This window comes from Lycium barbarum, chromosome 5 (genome assembly GCF_019175385.1).
Source record: "Lycium barbarum isolate Lr01 chromosome 5, ASM1917538v2, whole genome shotgun sequence".
In the NCBI taxonomy this organism is placed as follows: domain Eukaryota; kingdom Viridiplantae; phylum Streptophyta; class Magnoliopsida; order Solanales; family Solanaceae; genus Lycium; species Lycium barbarum.
In genome coordinates, this window is record NC_083341.1 from 137514508 (window position 1) to 137534162 (window position 19655).

General features: G+C 33.8%; 2 protein-coding genes across 2 annotated transcripts; one reads left to right on the forward strand and one right to left on the reverse strand.

Moving 5' to 3' along the window:
* The first annotated feature begins 4497 nt into the window (after nt 1–4497).
* Nucleotides 4498–6122, forward strand: LOC132641812 (uncharacterized). Its single transcript, XM_060358899.1, has 2 exons — nt 4498–4927; nt 5910–6122. The coding sequence occupies exons 1-2, from the start codon at nt 4579–4581 to the stop codon at nt 5972–5974; spliced, it is 414 nt and encodes a 137-aa protein (XP_060214882.1). The 5' UTR covers nt 4498–4578; the 3' UTR covers nt 5975–6122.
* Nucleotides 6123–6208: 86 nt separating this feature from the next.
* LOC132641811 (transcription factor TGA2.3-like) lies at nt 6209–12235 on the reverse strand. Its single transcript, XM_060358898.1, has 11 exons — nt 12002–12235; nt 11215–11315; nt 11009–11097; nt 10692–10904; nt 9140–9217; nt 8974–9033; nt 8311–8388; nt 8154–8211; nt 7794–8065; nt 7278–7523; nt 6209–6654 (listed from the first exon to the last, which is right to left on the reverse strand). The coding sequence occupies exons 1-11, from the start codon at nt 12091–12093 to the stop codon at nt 6502–6504; spliced, it is 1440 nt and encodes a 479-aa protein (XP_060214881.1). The 5' UTR covers nt 12094–12235; the 3' UTR covers nt 6209–6501.
* Between the last annotated feature and the right edge of the window lie 7420 nt (nt 12236–19655).

Below are 19655 nucleotides of genomic sequence, written 5' to 3' on the forward strand. Positions count from 1 at the left end.
GGGCTGATCTACCTTAGGCTAAGGGGTGTCACGTGACACCACTTCGCTGGAAAATTTTATTAAATGTATATACATAATTGGAAGACAAAAGCAAAATAAGTGATAAATAAAATAAAGTGACACTACTCGGCAAAACAAGCGACGTAACTCATTTGGTTAGGAGCCTCATTTATCGGTTAGAAGTTGTGAGTGTGAAACTCAGTAGCTACATTTTGTTCTAAAAATTTTATCGCCCTCATATATACAAATTACAAAACGATACTTGATTTGTTCTCTTGAGCCGAGGGTTTATCGAAAACAATCTCCCTACCCCAAAAAGTAGGAGTAAGGTCTGCGTACATCCTATCCTTATCAGACCCCACTTGTGGGAGTACACTGAGTATGTTGTTATTGTTGTTGATACTTGTCCAGATTCGAACGATGGACCTGTTAGAATCTAACCAAACTCTGAACCAATCAATCCAAAGTACATAATCTCAGTTCTTCAGACAACATAATATTAGACTGATTAAGGAAGGATGCTGCTACTTTTCTACCTAGTTGTGTGCTATATTTTTTTTCTTTCATCTTCTTTCTGGTCAATAAAATTGATTAAGATTGATTTGCGGAATCAATTGAATGACAAGGTTTTAAATGATCGTTTGGTGCCTTATATATATAAAGAAGTGTTTAATATCATTTCTAATGAGCTTATCTTGAATACATGTCAAAAAATGAAAATTCACCGAGGAGAGTTATAGTAATATATGTGAGTTTTCCTTAATTTATATTATGTTCCTTTTTTTAATATCACGTTATAGTGTTTTATTTACTTGTTTTTATTTTAAAATGTGACACTGCTTATGAAAAATCTTGCGTACGCCACTGTTGACCAACATTTTAAGATGTATTTTTCATCAAATTGATATGAAAAAAGTTGTAACTTATAGTACTTTTCAAGTAGTTTTCAAATATATAAATTTTAATCTTAAAATACTGAATTAATCTAATCAAATTTAGCTTCAAAATTTAATCAAGTTGACTCTCGAAAAGTAAAAAATATTACATTAATTGGGACGGAGAGAGTAGTATTTAAAAGTAAAAGGTATGATTTTAACTAAAAAGGGAAAGAAAAACTAATACATATGTTACCAGTGTTGATGCACCGGTTAGAAAACTATACTTCATAATATAAGAAGTTTTCTTAAACTAGACTTTAGGTCACCATGGACGTTGAGCTGGCCCTGATGAAAAGTGGCTACTTTTGGATGAATTTGCAAACACTAGTTATTTTATTAAAGGGATAACTGCATATTTACGAAACGTGACGATAGTTTTATATTTACAAAACATAACAGTACAAATCCTATACAAAATATGCTTTTTAAAAATAAAATAAAAATTATTTTTTATTTTTTTAAAAAAATATTTTTTTCTTTTAAAAAAAAAAATATTTTTTTCTTTTTTTTAAAATATTTTTTTTATTTTTTTAAAATATTTTTTTCGCTTAAAAATTTATGTATGAAATGTGTATATCTCACTAAAGGCTTAAAAAGTTCGCTCAAAATTTAGTGTATGAAATGTGTATATCTCGTTCAAGGCTTAAAAAATCCGCTCAAAATTATGTGTATGAAAACAGTATGAAATTTGTATCTCGCTCAAGTCTTAAAATTTCGCTCACATTTTCGTGTATAAAGTTCATGTTAGATTTCTGTAAAATTATACAACTACAACAACATTGTATACAACTTTGATACAACATTCAAGACTTAAAATAATCGCTCAAATTTTTGTGTATGAAATGTGTATATCTTGCTCAAGGCTTAAAAAGTTCGCTCAAATATTATGTATGAAGAACGTATGAAATGTGTATATCTCGATCAAGACTTAAACATTACGCTCAAAATTTTATACATGAGAATGGAAAGAAATGTGCATATCTCGCTCAAGACTTAGAATTTCATTCACATTTTTCATATATAAAGTTCATATTAGGTTTCTGGAAAATTAATACAACTACAACAACATTGTAACAACTTTCATACAATATTCAAGGCTTAAAGTTTTCGCTCACAATTTTATGTATGAAAATTATATTAAAAATTTCTCTCACACATACACATTTCATACATTTTTCATACACAAAATTTGAAGTAATTTTTAAGCCTTAAAATAAAAATTATTTAAAAAAAAATATGTATAAAAATATTTTTTTATATAAAAATATATATTTTCTGGAAAAAAACAAAAAAACGAAAAATATATGAAAATCCGTCATGTTTCGTAATATATCGTTATGTTTTGTAAATAAGGAAAACTATCGTTACGTTTCGTAAATATTTCTCCTTAATATATATATATATATATATATATATATATATATATATATATATATATATATATAGTTTTCCCTTTATTAAAATCATTCCTGAAAAATGGCTAGCCCGTTAATTTTCACGTTTACTGGAGTGGATCTAAAATACCAAACTTTGAAGAATATTCCAAGAGGTGGAAGGCAGGCCGAAAGAACCAAGAAAAATGGCTTTTTTTTTAGAAGAACAAATCATTAGTTCCGTCAAAGTATCAAGAAAAGAAAGAAGAAACAAAAAACAAGAGCGTGGAAAAAGAAACAAATGGCGGCTAAAAGTCAAGTCAAGATAGTTTTGGAACTAAAATGTCACTTTACAAAACTCCAAATGTTAGCTGACAAACTGATTCCAATCATAATCCCAATACCGCGTTTGGATGTCCCACTAAATTGTGAACTAGCAGTCCACCCATTTACCTTACAAAATTGATTCTTCTAACTGATTTTTATGGTATGTACACTACCATTGAAAAACACAATTCTAGTACTTTTGAAAACACAATAGTTGATAAAGCTGACTAAAAATTGAGAGTGATTAGAAACCTAACACTGCCTGTATCACCATTGTTAGAGCTGGCCAGCTATTCATTGAAAAAAAATATTATATAGATAATGTTAAAAATATTATTTATATACATACAGTAAATGTTAAATTACTTGGCTTCTTTATTCGTTTATTTTCTTATATTTTGAATCCTTTTAGTAAACAAAAATGACGTTAATGTGCGTCACAACTTCGACCTAGTTTCCAAATGTTTTGACATTTTATAAATGTTAAGGATGATTTTTAACATGTTAAAAATGACTAGAGTTTCAATTTCATTAGTCCTAAGTTTATTGGAGACGATAATGACTGACTTCTTGTGGAGGACAATCATTTCATTTTGAACAATTTATGAGCAAAATTGGCTCCTTTTCATCTTAAGTTGAAGCAAGCGTCAACCGAGAGTGCATTTTTAGCTAGTTGGCTAACGATAAGGATATATTTGCGTTGAAAATTAAACGAAAAACGAAATTATTTCATTTCAAACAATTTAATGACAGAATTGATATATATAACTTAACCCTTTTCAATATTACCCCTACACTTCCACAAAGTCTAAAGTACTTGTCTTTATTCACTAGTTAACTTGGGAAAGTTGGTAGAAGACATTAATGTGAATAGATCGTATTTTTATATTTGAAGTCAAAATAATACAATCCTTCTAGCCTCTAGGTTGAGTAGAGTATCTTTTTCTTAACTTTGGGAATTAATAGAATAATTTACTTGAAAACGAAGGGTCCATTCATATCATTTTGACCTATATTCAAACAATATACGACCATTACGCAAACGAGATGACGAAAATTCAACGTGTAAACATTAGAATAAGTTATCTTTAATTACAATAATGAAAGTTTAATTTACAAGCATAGACTAATGTACCAAAAATTGGACATATTCTTTGCATTTGTTTCCACTTAGCTCGAAATTGCTCTTGGTTACTAACTTACCAATATTATATGAGGAAAACGTCCAGATTTATTGTGAAGTTGTGTTTATGTGGCAGCGAAGCCACATGGCATGCAAGTTCCTCTGCTAATCTAATTGATTAGATATTAATTCATATATAATAGGTAAAAGGTCCAAATTTGTCCCTGTGGTTAAAATTTTGGTTCACCCATCGACCCCGCCATTAGTGAATCCAAAATTGTAACAGCGAGCAAAGAAGCAGGTTTGGTAGAATCCTATAATTCTGATTCACATTTTTTATTTGTCTTAAGAATTTCATTTAATATGTATAAATTTTTAAAAGATACAAATCCCAAACTTACAAGCTTTAAATTTGATCTTCGACTGACGACGTAAATGAGTCAAACTTCTAACTTGAGGGTAAAGTTACATCTTTTAAAGTTACATCTTTTCATATGATTAAAGAAAAAAAAATCTGAACATTTTTCCTTAAGATAATGAAAGGTTAATGTGCAAGTATAGACTAATGTAAGAAAAAAACAAATCTGAACATTTTTCGTTAAGATAATGAAAGGTTAATGTGCAAGAATAGACTAATGTACAAAAAATTGGACCTATTCTATGGATTTGTTTCCACTTGGAGACGTATTGAAAGACCAAATTCTTATCACTAGTAACTTTGACCACAATCACAGAACCTTCTCCTCACACAAACACTATAAATACCAAAACCAAAAACTCAAGAAAATCAACCAACCATATTTTTTAGGATTCATCAATGGAAATTTTCAAGAGAAACATGGGGACTTTCCGGGACGAATTCGAAGGTGACGAGTTTTACGATGAACTTAGAAGACAAGTATTAATATTGACAGCAGAAGAAGATGAAGAAGATTATGGTCATCAATCAAATGCAATCAAGAATACAAACAGAGTTGAAATGAAATCTTCAGTGTTGCAACAACCTAAAGGAATTCAATTTTATTGGTCTGGAGATAGAGAGGATAATAACAAAGTTCCAAAATGGTTATCAGATTTGTGGAGAAATGGAAATAGAGACGAAGTGTTCAATGGAACTGGAGTTTTCATACCACATATTGTTAAATCCAGAAGAAGAAATAAGTCAAGTATGTTCTCTCTCTCTCTCTCTCTCTTTTTTTTTTTTTTTTTTTTTTTGTAATAAGAAATAAGTCAAGTATGTTCTCTTTTCTTTTCTATAAAAAGGATCTATAGTTAGTCCTGTTTTTTATAACTGGCGTCCGGATCAACCAACATATATCTCAATTGATTCCACGGGATATTTACTACCTCCCACCAACCTAGGTAACGGCTACTCTATCCACCAAACTTGAAACTCAACTAATTCTACTAGATGTCTACTACCTCCCATCAACACATGTTACAGATAACTTTGCCCACTAAGACTTAAACAGATGGAAGAAATCACTTAGATTACTTATTATTTTTGTCTCTATTGAAATTTGAACAAAAAACCTCACGAAACTCAACTAATTCTACTAGGTGTCTACTGTCTCCCATCAACACACGTTATGAATAACTTTGCCCACTAAAACTTAACCAGATGGAAGAAATCACTTAGATCACTTATTATTTTTGTCTCTGCCGAAATTTGAACCAAAAACCTCATGATCCTCAACCCACTTTATTGATACTAGGCCGCATCCTTGGCTGCTTCGATAGTTTGCAGGCATTTGGACATAAATTTGGTGAACTTGAAAAAAGAAAAAGAGAGAGAGAGATTTTAAATTTGAAGTTGAAAAATGAAATTTGGACATTGAAACAATGGTTGATCACGCATTATAACTTGAAAATAAAGTTGAAGCTGTGAGTGAAAAAAATTCAATTGAATTCTTTTTGAAAGCTCATCTTCAAAATACTAAGAAATCATTCCAATGTTCAGCCAAGCAACACTTTAAAATATTTTTTGAAAAAAGAATCATGTCCATACAGGCTGTTAGTCTCGTATCAAAAAATTCCTTTCATTTGTTTGTTGCTTGTATTATTTTCTCATGCCTGTCTATAGTTAGTCTGCCTTTCAAGAATTTCCTTTCATATTCTTATACTTTTTTTTCTCATGTCCATCTCCAGGAAGGAAGAATACTGAAAGAGGAAAAGCATACAAGCCAGTGGCAACAGGAAACTGTTACTCCTAGTTTTTTTAATCATCATAATAAACTCATTGTATCACATATATACATGTAGACAATATAGTCATACAAGACTGAAGTTTCGCTGTATTTAGCCATGTAAAAATTCCTTTTAATGAAAATTAAAAAGCGAATCTCCAGATGTTTTACTATCCGAAAACAGAACGACGAGAGAAATGTGAGAAGCTTTCTCCATAACCAACCAGCAGCCAGAAGGCTGATACTTTTCAATACGAGGAGTTACTAAGCAATATATTCGAATAACCATTTAACATACCTAATACAAGAAAATAGCTAGTAGTACCTTTAAAGAACTAAAAATAGTATACAGATCACTAATTGTCACAAGATATTTGGAGTCAGTGTGGATCGAGATATTAGCCGAGAACTATATGCTGTCATCGTGCCATTTGGAATGACGGCCTTTTGATAGTTGTGAACAACCATATAATGACTTGTCTTCACAATTCAAAGGTTCATAAAATGCCCCCCTGAGGAGGAGGAACCTTGTAGATGTGAATATTCATGGGCTACTAGAGTTGGTCTTTGGGGCGTGCTAACCACAACGAGCTGAGTGCCCGAAGCCTTGACATGTAATCGCTTATGACAAGAAGGGCTCGAGCAGCTTGACGGGTTGTCAAGATTCGATGCAATTGTTGCAAAGTTTGTTGTCGCAAAAGATCAGCCTAGCAATAAAGAAAGCATAAAGTTGAATTCCATTGCACAGAGAGAAGTAAGGGGTCGTTTGGTTGCTAGTTGGAGTAATGCAACGTTAGTTATTCATTAAGGGGTCGTTTGGTTCAAAAACAAATTACGCTGGGATAAGTTATGGTGGGATTAATTATGTTGGATAAGTTATGCTGGGATTAGTTATTCTGGAGTTATTTTTTATTGATTGTTTGGTATGTTGGACTAAAAGTATTATACATTGGATAATTTCTAAAAAGAAGAGGTTTCTTCCTTATCACGGGATAACTTATTCCACCCTGTGGCAGGTATAAGTTATCGAAGCACTATTTTTACTCCTGAGATAACTTATCCCATGATTAATAACCAAACAAGGGATAAGGAATTGCTAAATTCTTAACCCAGGACTATTTATGTTTATCCTTCGTACCAAACGACCCCTTAAGTATTAGTTATTCCATTTTCTATCTTGCATAAAACAATACATGCAGGATTGTAAACTGAACTGCTACCAAACATGCTACAAGTTATGTTGCTTTTAATACATTAGTAATTCACTTCTTAACTAGCAACCAAACGCCCCCTTAAGAGTTGTAAAGAACTTTTAACAGAGGAACATTACCTGATAAAGGAAGTTCTCGAGTGTGGCAAGCTTGCCCATTGCGATTGCCATTTGCCCCATATAGTCGGCTACATTTCCCGAGCCAGTAGGGCCGAGAGACGTAGATGAAAGTGTATCAACTAGAGATTGTTGCAGGGCTTCCATACCTTGTGATAGAGCATCCTCAGCTTGCTGAGAAGACTGCTGCAAATTACATATGCCCATGAGCTGCTGCTCTGTCAACGGTTCAAGATGGTTGCCAAGAATCTGTATTCCCCACATCGGACATCAGTTTAAGAAAAAAAGCTATAGCATATGACACCTTAAATATAGGGCTTTTTTCATTTTTGGCCAGTCGACCAAAATTAATTACAGGCTCTAGCCGAAATATACAAACCTTACACACTGATTATCTATATAATATGTATGTATATTTATGTATATTTATACTAAATATATAAAACATATACATTTGTCGGCTATTATAAATGTAATTATCCCTTATATTATATAACTAAAGGCAAGAGCCTAGTCTACCTTGAGAAGCTCAGAAGAACGAAATCCGCCCAACCACATGAAACACCTTTCTGCAGGAGTTTTCCACATTCCCGACAGCATATGAAAAACATCTGATTTTGCACCTATGCTCTTTAACTTGAATATTTCATCATAATGTGACATTACTCCATCAACAAGATGGCGGAGTTCATTATCGCCCCTGTGAGAATTTACAGCTGATCGGAGATCACTGATATGTCGTTGATGTTCTTCTAGCCAACGTGCATAATCCATGTCAAATGCCAGTGCCCCTAAGCAAGTATCATAAATTTATCAAAAACTTCCTCGTGAAAATATCACAAATGAGATGAATGCTAACAAGGTTGGAAATTTCCTAACCATTTCCACCAGCAGAAAGACTCTGATCTCCCGTATATCCATTAGCAATAAATATGCCCTGCGTCCAAGAAATTAGCAAGAGAGAAGTGACTTTAAAATATAGATTTATTATAAAAGCATAAAACCAGACTCTTTAAAAAAAGAATACTAAAGATACCTGTTGGCGGGCTCGTTTTAGTTCCTGCTCTAACTGTGATAGTCGGAACCTACTATTCTCCAGCTGTTGAACATATGCCTATGCAAAACAAAAACCTAATAATCATTTAAACGTCAAGTATAGAAGTAGACTTACAATAAATACTCGTACAACAACAACAACAACAACAACAAGCCTAGTATAATCCCACCATGTGGGGTCTGGGGAGGGTAGAGTGTACGCAGACCTAACCCCCACCTTGAAAGGTAGGCGGCTGTTTCCGAAAGACACAACTCGGGCAGCCTAAACATTAATCTATAAGCTTCAGATATCTTGTTAATTTTGCAGCAGAGGGAAAATTTCAGTTATTTTTTTTCCGGATAAGTTGCAGGGAGAGAAACTTTAGGTTGGCATAAGTTGAAAATACACCTTATTAGTTTGTTGCAAAGGTACACGTATTAATGGAGGCGGAGTTAGGATTTGAATTAATGGATTCAAAATTCTAGAATAGCAACATCAGATGTTAGTAACTAGGCTCTAAAATTAATTTTTGTACATATTTAATAAATTTTTAAGACAAATATACGGTTTGAACTAAAGCTATTGGGTTCGAAAAAACAACAATAACTTGGGATGAGCCAAATCAATCTCATTTAAACTTTGGAAAAAAGGTGAATATATTACTTTTTTCCTCAATCGGCTTTTCCTAGCAGCTTCTCGATTCTGAGCCAACCTGCGAAGTGTCTGCAAGTAAGCTAGGTTAAGTAAATACAGCAGTAAAATGTAACAACCAATACAATAGACTAACCATTGGAATAAAGAGATAAGAGTAAATTAAAACTACAACAACCTTCTGGTCTCCAAGCTTTACTTTGGACTGATCAATGGAGTCCACAGCTATTAATGCACCATGCTGAACTCCTTGGCTCTGTGACATTAAAACATATAAATACAAACAGTTTACTATAGGGGTTGGTTTAGTTATAAATACATCAAATCATATCCAGATGTATCGACCCCTCTCGGGTCAAAAGCATTTGCAAATAATAAAAATAATCCACAAAATTCGTTGAAACGAATCCAAGGACAAACCAAACCAGTTCATTAATTGAACATTTCCTATCCATTCCCCAGTCCAACCCAATCATCCATTAAAGTCCAAAGGTACTGCCTCCGTCCCAATTTATGTGGCACTTTTCGCTCTCCCAGAGTCAATCACTCAATCAATAAAGTCAATTCATTAACACAAGATTTTGGAGCAACATAAGATCCTAATGCTACCCTACCTATCCCAACTTCAGATAAGTGAAATTAAAACATCTCCTTAAACATGAAATTCGAGCATAACATTACAATCTAAGATAATCTCCATCAATTTAATTCATTGTACATGAAACTGTTATAAACTCACCAGCCCAACACATCAAGATAACCAAGTACAACCAAGTACTCCTACTACTTATTCAGTTTAAATTGAACTGTCTCAATTTCCTTTTTAGTCATTTTCAAAGAAAATGCCTCTTTCTATATTTGGTAATTTTCTAATCCAACATTCTACTTGGCATGTTTAATGCAACAAGATTCAAAGGGCAGTTTCGGACATTACACATATCTTAAGTTTAAGATCCACAAGATTCAAAAATCTCTCATATTTTCTTAAACTTCATGTAGTCATTTCACGAATTGAAACGGAGGGAGTATTAACCACTAACTAGAATCTGCTAACCTTGTACTATAATAATCTCCATTAAAACTACAAATACAACCCCCCCCCCCCCCCCCCCCAAACCCCCACCCCACAACCCTTCAATCGCAAGCAAGTCAAGATCAACTATATGAATCCCAAGTGTTTGTGTTGCTCAATTTAAGGAAAGAAAACAGAAAAGACAAGGATGGACTATTGCTAAATGTCAAAAATTACAATTTTCATGGGGGTTGACTAGTTGAATCCTCACTGTCAATATCACATTATTGCTCCCTTTAAGGGGGAAAAAAACAAGGACGGACTATAGTGTATAGCTAAACGTGAAAAATTGCAATTCTCATTGGGGTCAATTACATGAATCTTCACTATCCATATCGCATTATCACACCCTTTAAGAGGCCATTTGGTTACTAGGATGAGATAGATAAGGATATCTAATGGGATTAGCTACCCCGCATCTTATACGGGATAGCTAATCCCACCAAACACGGGAAAAATAATCTTGGGGTTCGCGAGACTAATTAATACTCATAACCAAACACGGGATAAAATAATCCTGCATTCAGGATATTCCAAGATTGTTATCCCTTATCCCACCAACCAAAACAACCTCTAAGGGGAAAAAAGACAAGAATGAACTACTGCTAAATGTCAAAAATTGCAATTTTCATTTGGGTGGGAGGAGAAAAGCTAAAACCTGATGGTTTCTTTCATCAGTATCAACATCTGTTGAGGTGTCAGTCTGCTGGCTATGGTCTGCAATACCAGAATCACCCCATTTCTCAAAATGCTGCACATTTCCCAATGCACCACCACCTACAACACCACCCCCCGCCATTGCTGTTTGTGCCTTGTGCTGCAACATGAACCCCCCTGTATTATCCACCCCTGTTTCTGATGACCCAATACTCTGCATTTGCCATTTTGTTATTTAATATACATAAGATATACAAACAAATATACATAAGATATACAGACTATATACTTGCAAAGATTGTTCTTTTTCCTTCTTACCGTATTAAGTTCACCAAAGTGTAAGTTATTATTGTTGTTACAAGAAACTACACCAACATTGTTTGGCCTCATCTCACCATACAAAGAACCTATCAAGAACCAAAAACCCAACAAAAAATTAATCTTGTTAAGGTCACAATCAAAGAAATAAAACGAATGAGATAACGTTTGGTGGGAATATAATTTTTTTTTTTTAAATTGTATACTTCTGCTTAAATCAACAGTATCTTCTTGAGTGAACCCTGCAGACTGTTCAAGTTCTCCAATATCTGCAAAACGTGCTGCATGTCTACTAGCTTCATCATTTCTGTATATCACACATAAAAATTGAATCTTTAGCACATAGGAACTTAAAAACCAAGAAAATTTGAACTCCATAACAATGTACAAATTAAGCTGAAAAACATCAACAAAAAAATGGATCTTTATAAGCCCTTTATATCACACAAGAACTTAAAAACCAAGAAAACATAAACCCCACAAAAACATGCACAAATCAAGCTGAAAACATGAAAAAATGAATCACTCTAAGCCCTTTATTCACACAAAACTTGAAAATCCATAAAACTTAAACCCCGCAAAAACATGCACAAATCAAGCTGAAAGTATGTAAAATGAAATCTTTATAAGCCCTTTACTTACACACAACTTAAAAAAAAAAAAAAAAAAAAAAAAAAAAGTAAACTCAAAGCCCGTGAACATCCTTAAATCAAGCTGAAAACATGTAAAAATTGAATCTTTTTAAGCCCTTTACTTAAACAAGAACTTAAAAGCCAAGAAAACTTAAACCCCACAAAAAACATGTAAAAATTGAATTTTTTAAGCCTATTATTCAAACAAGAATTTAAAAATCAATAAAAATTAAACCCCATAAAAACATGCACAAATCAAGCTGAATACATGAAAAATAAGAACTTAAACTCCATAAACATGCACAAATCAAGTTGAAAACATTAAAAAAGAATGAAATAGACAAGAGGAGGAATATGATACCTGAGGTAATAATTTGAGTGGCAATACATATTAGAGTTATTATTATTATTAAGAGTAACAGCTGGTACTACTGCTGCTTTGAAAGCTTGCATTTTTTTTTCTCTATATTCTCAACACCAACTTCTTGAAACATAAAAAAAAGACTCTTCTTTCCCAATAATTTTGTTTGTATTTTTCTATGTGCTGCTTCAAAAAGGTGGTGAAAGAAAAGAGCAAATGAAGTGAAGAACTAACAAGAAGGACAAAAAAAAAACTACAGTGTCTCTGTATTTAAGACAAAATCTTGAAAAGCTATATTTTTAAACAAAGGATTGCGTATCAGAACGTTACTTATTAAAATATAGTATAGTAATTTAATGTATAGAACGTCTGAGTTTCAGATAGGCTCTCAGCTTTTTTCATTATTATAAATTTGACCCCTGCCATTTGAGCATTTTAGACTCCCAATAAAAACTTTTAGTATAATACCTTTACATATTCCAACACTTCACGTACCAAATAGTCCAATATTTTGGTCATAAAGATAGGTTCTGGATAGGATCCACATGCTAAAATTGCTATGGTATTAGTGAAAAAAATATTAAGGCGTCAAAAAAGAGCATTCCTTTGAACAAATATAAGCATAAACTGGGATTTAAAGTTAATTGGACTAACATTCACCATAATATTTACTAATTTCATCGTCCCTCAATCAATTTATTTTCACAACTCATTGTTATAGTGACCATGTAAATGTTGACCTCACGCTTCTATCTTCTCCATTAATTTCGTATCAAAAATCTTTTTTTTTCTTTTCAATCCACTCTCCCTACCACAAATCACAACTTTCACTTACTCATACCATGCACGATAATTCTTCATCATGAGAACATCAAGGGCCTTCACGTTCAAAATCACTCTTAACCTTTTAAGATTACGAATTTTATACACAAAATGAAGCTGACAATGAATTGGAAAAGGAGATTTCTTTTTCTCTTCTGTTTAGCCATGACGCATTTTAGTTGTGTCGTGGAGGAATACTTTTGTGTGTTTTTGATCGTTGTGAATATCATTTCTATGGCAATATAGCCACGTGGTAATTATGTTTATGTGCTAATCTAAATAATCATAGACTCATTATTTATAATAGGGAAAAGACCGAATTTATTATTGTTGTTAAAAGATTAGTTCAGTAATTACCTTGTCGGTGGTGACTAAAGATAATTTCGAGCCAAAATTAGAATGATAAAGGTATGGATGAACTAAACTTCTAACGTAGACAAAGTTCAACTTTTTTGCAAAGTATAAGAGCAAATCTAAAGCTTTAATTTTCCCCTTTTTTTTTTTTTAAATTCTGAGTCATATTAGAATGTTTGGCACAACTCTACTAATAATACGGAGTAATTCATACAAGCAGATATTGAAGATTCAGTTTCATAACTATTCAAAATTTATACCATAATGTAATAATATTCTCTGATCGGAAATCGGATATGATATCAGTGTTATGGATTTTATCATGAAGAAAAAAAGACAAAAAAAATTAAGGTGCACTTTCCAAGACGAAAAAAAATAACATCAAGGCTATAGCTAATAACAGAAGTACTTGTGCTAGTTTTAATAGCATTTAGCTATATAGTACTACTATCAATAAAAGTTGTAGTAGTAAAGTGGCAAATACGTTTTCGTCTTTAACGAGATATTTCGAGTTCGTTGATACCAATCTTCTCTGTTAGATAGTGTTCTTTATCTCTACATATATATGAGATTTTTTTATTTTAAATTTAATCGAGCTTCAATACATGATAAAAAATCGAAAAAGAAAAACATTAGTTATTATATAGTGTTGTTCAGTACAGATGCTTTTGTTCTGTCTGTGAGTATTTCATTATGATTATTATTATTATCTGTGGAAAGGTCTCTTATTTTTGCAGATACTCTGCACATATTGCAGGCTCTTCTTGAAAATTGTTTCTTACGTGTTATAATGGTTTTTACTGTAAGTAAAACTGCAGGTGTAAGTCCGTAAAATTTCCAACAATAGATACTGTGACAAAATTGCACGTTGAGAAAGTAAAACTGCAAAATTCACTTCGACTTTCTACTAACAAACAAAGTAGAGTACTTATGTACTATACGGTAAAGTATATATATAAGGTATGGTAATAAATTAGATGCTTGATCAATTTCAGCTTAAAAACAAATGTGTATCAGTTATCACCTTATTATTCTTTTCTCTTTTAATCTGTTTCCTAAGGAGGAAATGGTGAATATAATTCTTAACAATTTAATAAATAGAAGAAAATGATACTATTGTAAAAAGAAAAAAAGAAAAACAAATTTGTAGAAACTATACAATCTTGACTTGTTTCATTCATTCACCAAGAGAGAATATATATAGGATACAATCTTGAACCCTAGTGAAACAAGGAAACTAACTAATATATGGTAATTAGTGAAACAAGGAAACTAACTAATATATGGTAATTATCTCCCTACAAATATGCTACCAAATAATATCATATTATACCGCAATACCCCCCCCCCCCCCTCAAGTTGGAGCATGGGAATAAAAAATGCCCAACTTGGAAAGCAAGAAGTCAAACTGAGTTTTGCCAAGAGCTTTGGTAAAAATGTCTGCCAATTGTGAAGATGTTGAAACGTATGACGGAGAAATCAAACCTTCATTAATTGCATCACGAACAAAGTGACAATCTACCTCACTGTGCTTTGTTCGTTCATGGAAAACCGGATTTTTTGCGATGTGCAAAGCAGACTGACTATCACAAAACAATTTGATCGCCTTGGGATGTTGTATACCTAAACTCAACAACAGACCTCTCAGCCACTTCAACTCACAAGTGACAGCAGCCACGGACCTATATTCAGCCTCTGCAGAAGATCTAGAAACTGTGTGCTGCTTCTTTGTCTTCCAAGAGATGGGAGATTAACCTAGAAATACTAGCCAACCTGTCAACGAACGACGAGTAAGCGGACAAGCCGCCCAATCAGAATCACACCATCCCTGCAAAGTCAACTCACTGTCGGCACGTACCAAAATACCCTGTCCTGGTGTGCCTTTCAAATAACGGACCACTCGTAAGGCCGCTTCCCAATGTTCAATCCGGGGTTCTTGCATGAATTGAGACAAAATATGAACAGAATATGTCAAGTCCGGTCGAGTGACCCCCAAATAAATCAAACGCCCGACTAATCTACGGTAAACCTCCGGATCCGACAACAAATCTCCATTTGCAAGGCCAAGTTTATGATTTTGCTCAATAGGGAACCCACTTGGCTTTGCACCTAACAATCATGCTTCAGAGATAATATCAAGAGTATACTTGCGTTGACACAAAAACAACCCTGATGAACTACGAGCTACTTCAATACCCAAAAAATATTTGAGAGACCCAAGGTCTTTCATTTTGAAACAATCACTCAAATAGGCTTTGAAAGTTGCAAGTGCAGCGGAATCATTCCCAGAAATAATAAGATCATCAACATAAACCAAGATATTAATCTGAATATTCCCTCTAGTAAATGTAAAAAGAGAATAATCAGAATAAGATTGAAGGAAACCGTACCCTTTCAAAGGGGAGCTTCATATACACCTCTTCATCAAGGTCACCATGTAAAAAGGCATTATGAACATCCATTTGGTGAAGTTCCCAATTTTTGGATGCTGCAATGGCTAGGAAGGCTCGAATAGTAATCATCTTGGCGACCGGAGCAAAAGTTTCATTGTAGTCAATCCCCGCTTGTTGATGATTTCCCAACACAACCAAGCGCGATTTGAGTCGTTCCATATCTCCATTTGACAAAAACTTGGTCTTGTACACCCACTGATTACCAAGTACTTTCTTACCCGGAGGAAGATGTTCCAAAGTCCATGTACCATTGTCTTCCAATGCACGTATCTCTTCTTTCATTGAATGTCTCCAACCTTCGTGTTTCATAGCTTTTTTGAAGGTCTTAGGATCCTTACCCGAAATAATAGCTGCAAGAAACTTACAATAATTTACAGAAAAGTTGTCACAATTAATATAGTGTGCCAAAGGATAGGGAGTACCTGAGGATTGATTGTTAACAGGAGCTGTAGGGGACGGACTATTACCAAAAACTGAGTGTGTCACATAATCACGAAGCACAACAGAGGGAAATTTCTCCCGAAAACCACGCCCCAAGCCACCTTCCACATTCGTGACTAGGGTATGATGTTGCTGCCCCCCCCCCCCCCTCGCTGCCAGCGAGCGCTGGGTTCCCAGCGGGCTGTGCAGTGGCTGTTGGCAGCCGCTCAGCCTCGCTGCCAGCTGGCGCTGGGTTCCCAGCGGGCTAGACAGTGGCCGCTGGCTGCAACTCGGCCTGGCTGCCAGCAGGCGCTGGTTGGGCAGTGGTTTGCGGCTGCTGCTCGGCAGCCTCCGAACTATCAACTTCGCCCCCTAATTCATCCCCGTACACCATAAAATCATGATCAATTTCAGCACCCTCATCAAAAAAAACTAGACGAAATATTAGCATCTTCCGGACAAGCAAAAGGAAACACATCCTCCACAAACTTTACATCACGAGAGACAAAAAATTCTTTCGTATCAAGATCAAACAACCGTCACCCCTTCTTACCAAATGGATATCCCACAAACAAACACTTTCTGCTCCGACTAGCAAATTTGTCACCCTGAGTTTTTTTATTATGAGCAAAGCACAAACACCCAAAAGTAAAAATAACATCAAAAGAAGGAGGTTTATTGAATAAAATTTTAAAAGGTGTTTTATTTTCCAATTTGGGTGTGGGGGTACGATTTATGAGATGAGATGCAGCAAGAACACATTCACCCCAGAAAAAAATAGGCAAATTGGCCTGAAATCTGAGAGCCCTCACAACATTCAACGCATGTTTATGCTTCCTCTCTACCCTCCCATTCTGTTGCGGAGTACCCATACAAGAGGTTTGAAACAAAATACCAGTGGCGGAAAAATAATCGATCAAACAATTAAATTCTGTACCATTATCACTTTGTGCAACTTTAATTGTTTGATTAAATTGTCGATCAACCATAGCAACAAAAGCCATAAACATCGGAAACACTTCTGTTTTAACAACCAACAAGTAAATCCAAACAGCTCGGGAAAAATCATCAACAATTGTTAAAAAATAACGAGCTCCACACGACGAAACATGGCGATATGGGCCCCACAAATCACAATGTATTTTCTCAAATATTCTAGATGCATTATTATCACTTAAAGGAAATTTGTCTCTAGGATGCTTAGCACGTAAACACACTTCACAATCCTTTGCTAAACTACTCTTATCACTACTGACATGAGGAAGCAACTTAACTACTCTCTCGGAAGGATGCCCCAATCGTCGATGCCACAATTCCAATGCGGACGTTGCCACGACAGTAGACACATGTTGCACCACGTCCGGTTTGCTAAAATAGTATAGTCGGTCCCTCCTAACTCCCGTTCCAATCAGCTCCTTTAGTGGGTCATGAACAACACACATATAAGAATTAAAAGAGACAATAGTATGTAAATTATCAGTAAGTTGGGGGACGGAGAGTAAGTTGCAACGTAAATAAGGCACATAAAGGACATGATGTAAGGTGATTTTATGACAGTCGAACAGAACCTTCCAAAGAAGCAAGCACCTTTTCAACATTAGGCAAACCAATAGGACAATCAACAGTATGGACATCAAACAACCAAGATTTCTCACCGGTAACATGATGAGTATCACCAGTGTCAATAATCCAAGAAAAAACATCAAACTTACCATTCAAGCGATTTTCGGGAATTGTAGCATTACCAAAAAATCTCGTAATAGCCTTCCATTGATCGGAAGTAAAGTGCTGACCGACGGCAGCGTTATGTGATGCGCCCTTGAAACGAGTAGGCGTGATATAGTTCCCGGGTCGGTCTTGAGGACCGAGAAAATAGGGAGAATGAGACTCAATTTTGGGTGGTGGTGGAGGAGGTACGGCGTCACCGGCCATGGAAATTTACGATGAAGAGAAGAAAAAAAACGTGTGGCTCTGATACCATGTAGAAACTATACAATATTGACTCGTTCCATTCATTCACCAAGAGAGAATATATATAAGATACAATCTTGAACCCTAGTGAAACAAGGAAACTAACTAATATATGGTAATTAGTGAAACAAGGAAACTAACTAATATATGGTAATTATCTCCCTACAAATAATATCATATTATACCGCAATAAAATTGGTTGTGTGTAAAAATTAAAGTTTTTTTTTTTTTGTACAAAAGGTATAAAACTAAAAACCAAATAGTAAAGGACTAAAAAAATCAATTAACCCTTCATTTTTCAAATGTAAAAGCTTACGTGCATTGATGATTACACCGAATTATACACATATATAATGGTTAAATTAAAATTTAAGGCGAGAATTAATGTGTAAATCAACTACTTCCTTCGGTTCAAAATAAATGTTCACTTAGTTTTTTCATTTTGATTCAAAATAAGTATTCACTTACATAATCAAGAAGGAATTAATCTTATTTTTTAACATTTGCCCTTATTTACTCAAACAAATACTGATAATCAAGAGTATTATGCATTAAAGATAGTTTAGTCAAAACACCTAATTTTGCCCAGAAGTTAGTATTTTTTTAAAGGAGTGTCTTAATGACTAAGTGAACACTTATTTTGAACCGGAGGGAGTTATGATTTAGTGATTATAGTGTAATGAAGACATATATCATATATTCAATGGACTGATATGAAACACCGAATGCGGGAATTTTTTTACCCTTTTTTCTAGTGTAACACCTTATAGGAAGATACTATTAATTTACTCTATTGTAAAATGTATTCCCAAAAGTGTTTGCCGATATTTAATGGTAGATTCATCTTGAATACCCAATTCTTATGTTTCTTATATGTTATACAAACACTCGATCGGCAATTGAAGTACAATTCTAAGCATCCAATGTTACACAATCTTATGTTTTCTATATTTTATACAAACACTCGGCAATTAAAGTGCAATCTAAGCACCTAATGTTACACAATCTTATGTTTTCTATGTTATACAAAACACTCGAAAATTCAAATACAATTTTAAGCATCCAGCTTAACCACAATCCAGTAAATTAACTAATTTTATTTTGATCGTGAATTTATCCTATTTTTTTCTCAGGGCTATGACGAAAAAATTGACCTTACATGAAATGTGATCTAATTTAAACAAAAGTTGAAGTGAGATTAAATAAGATTATGTATTTATAATAATACCTAGAAAAATGGACTCACTTTTTAATCGGTAAGTTTCACTATACATGTAGTACTACTGACCGGAGTAATACCGAATCACGTTCTGCAGGCCTACTGAAAAAAATGATCCTTATAAGAAAATTCTTCTTATTCTAAGGATCCGTTTTGCCATGAGAATTTTTCACTTTTTTTTGAAAAATTATTTTATTTTATTTGAAAATTAATGTTTGGCCATGAAAATTTCAAATACAACTTGAAGTTATATTTAAAATTTGAAAAACACCAAAAATATTGTTTTCACTTTATTCACTTTCAATACATTCAAACAATCAATTATTTTTAGCAAAAACTATAACCAAACACAACTCCATCTTCAACTTCAACTTCAAAATTCTAAATAAAGTGAAACATATTTGATTTTCATGGC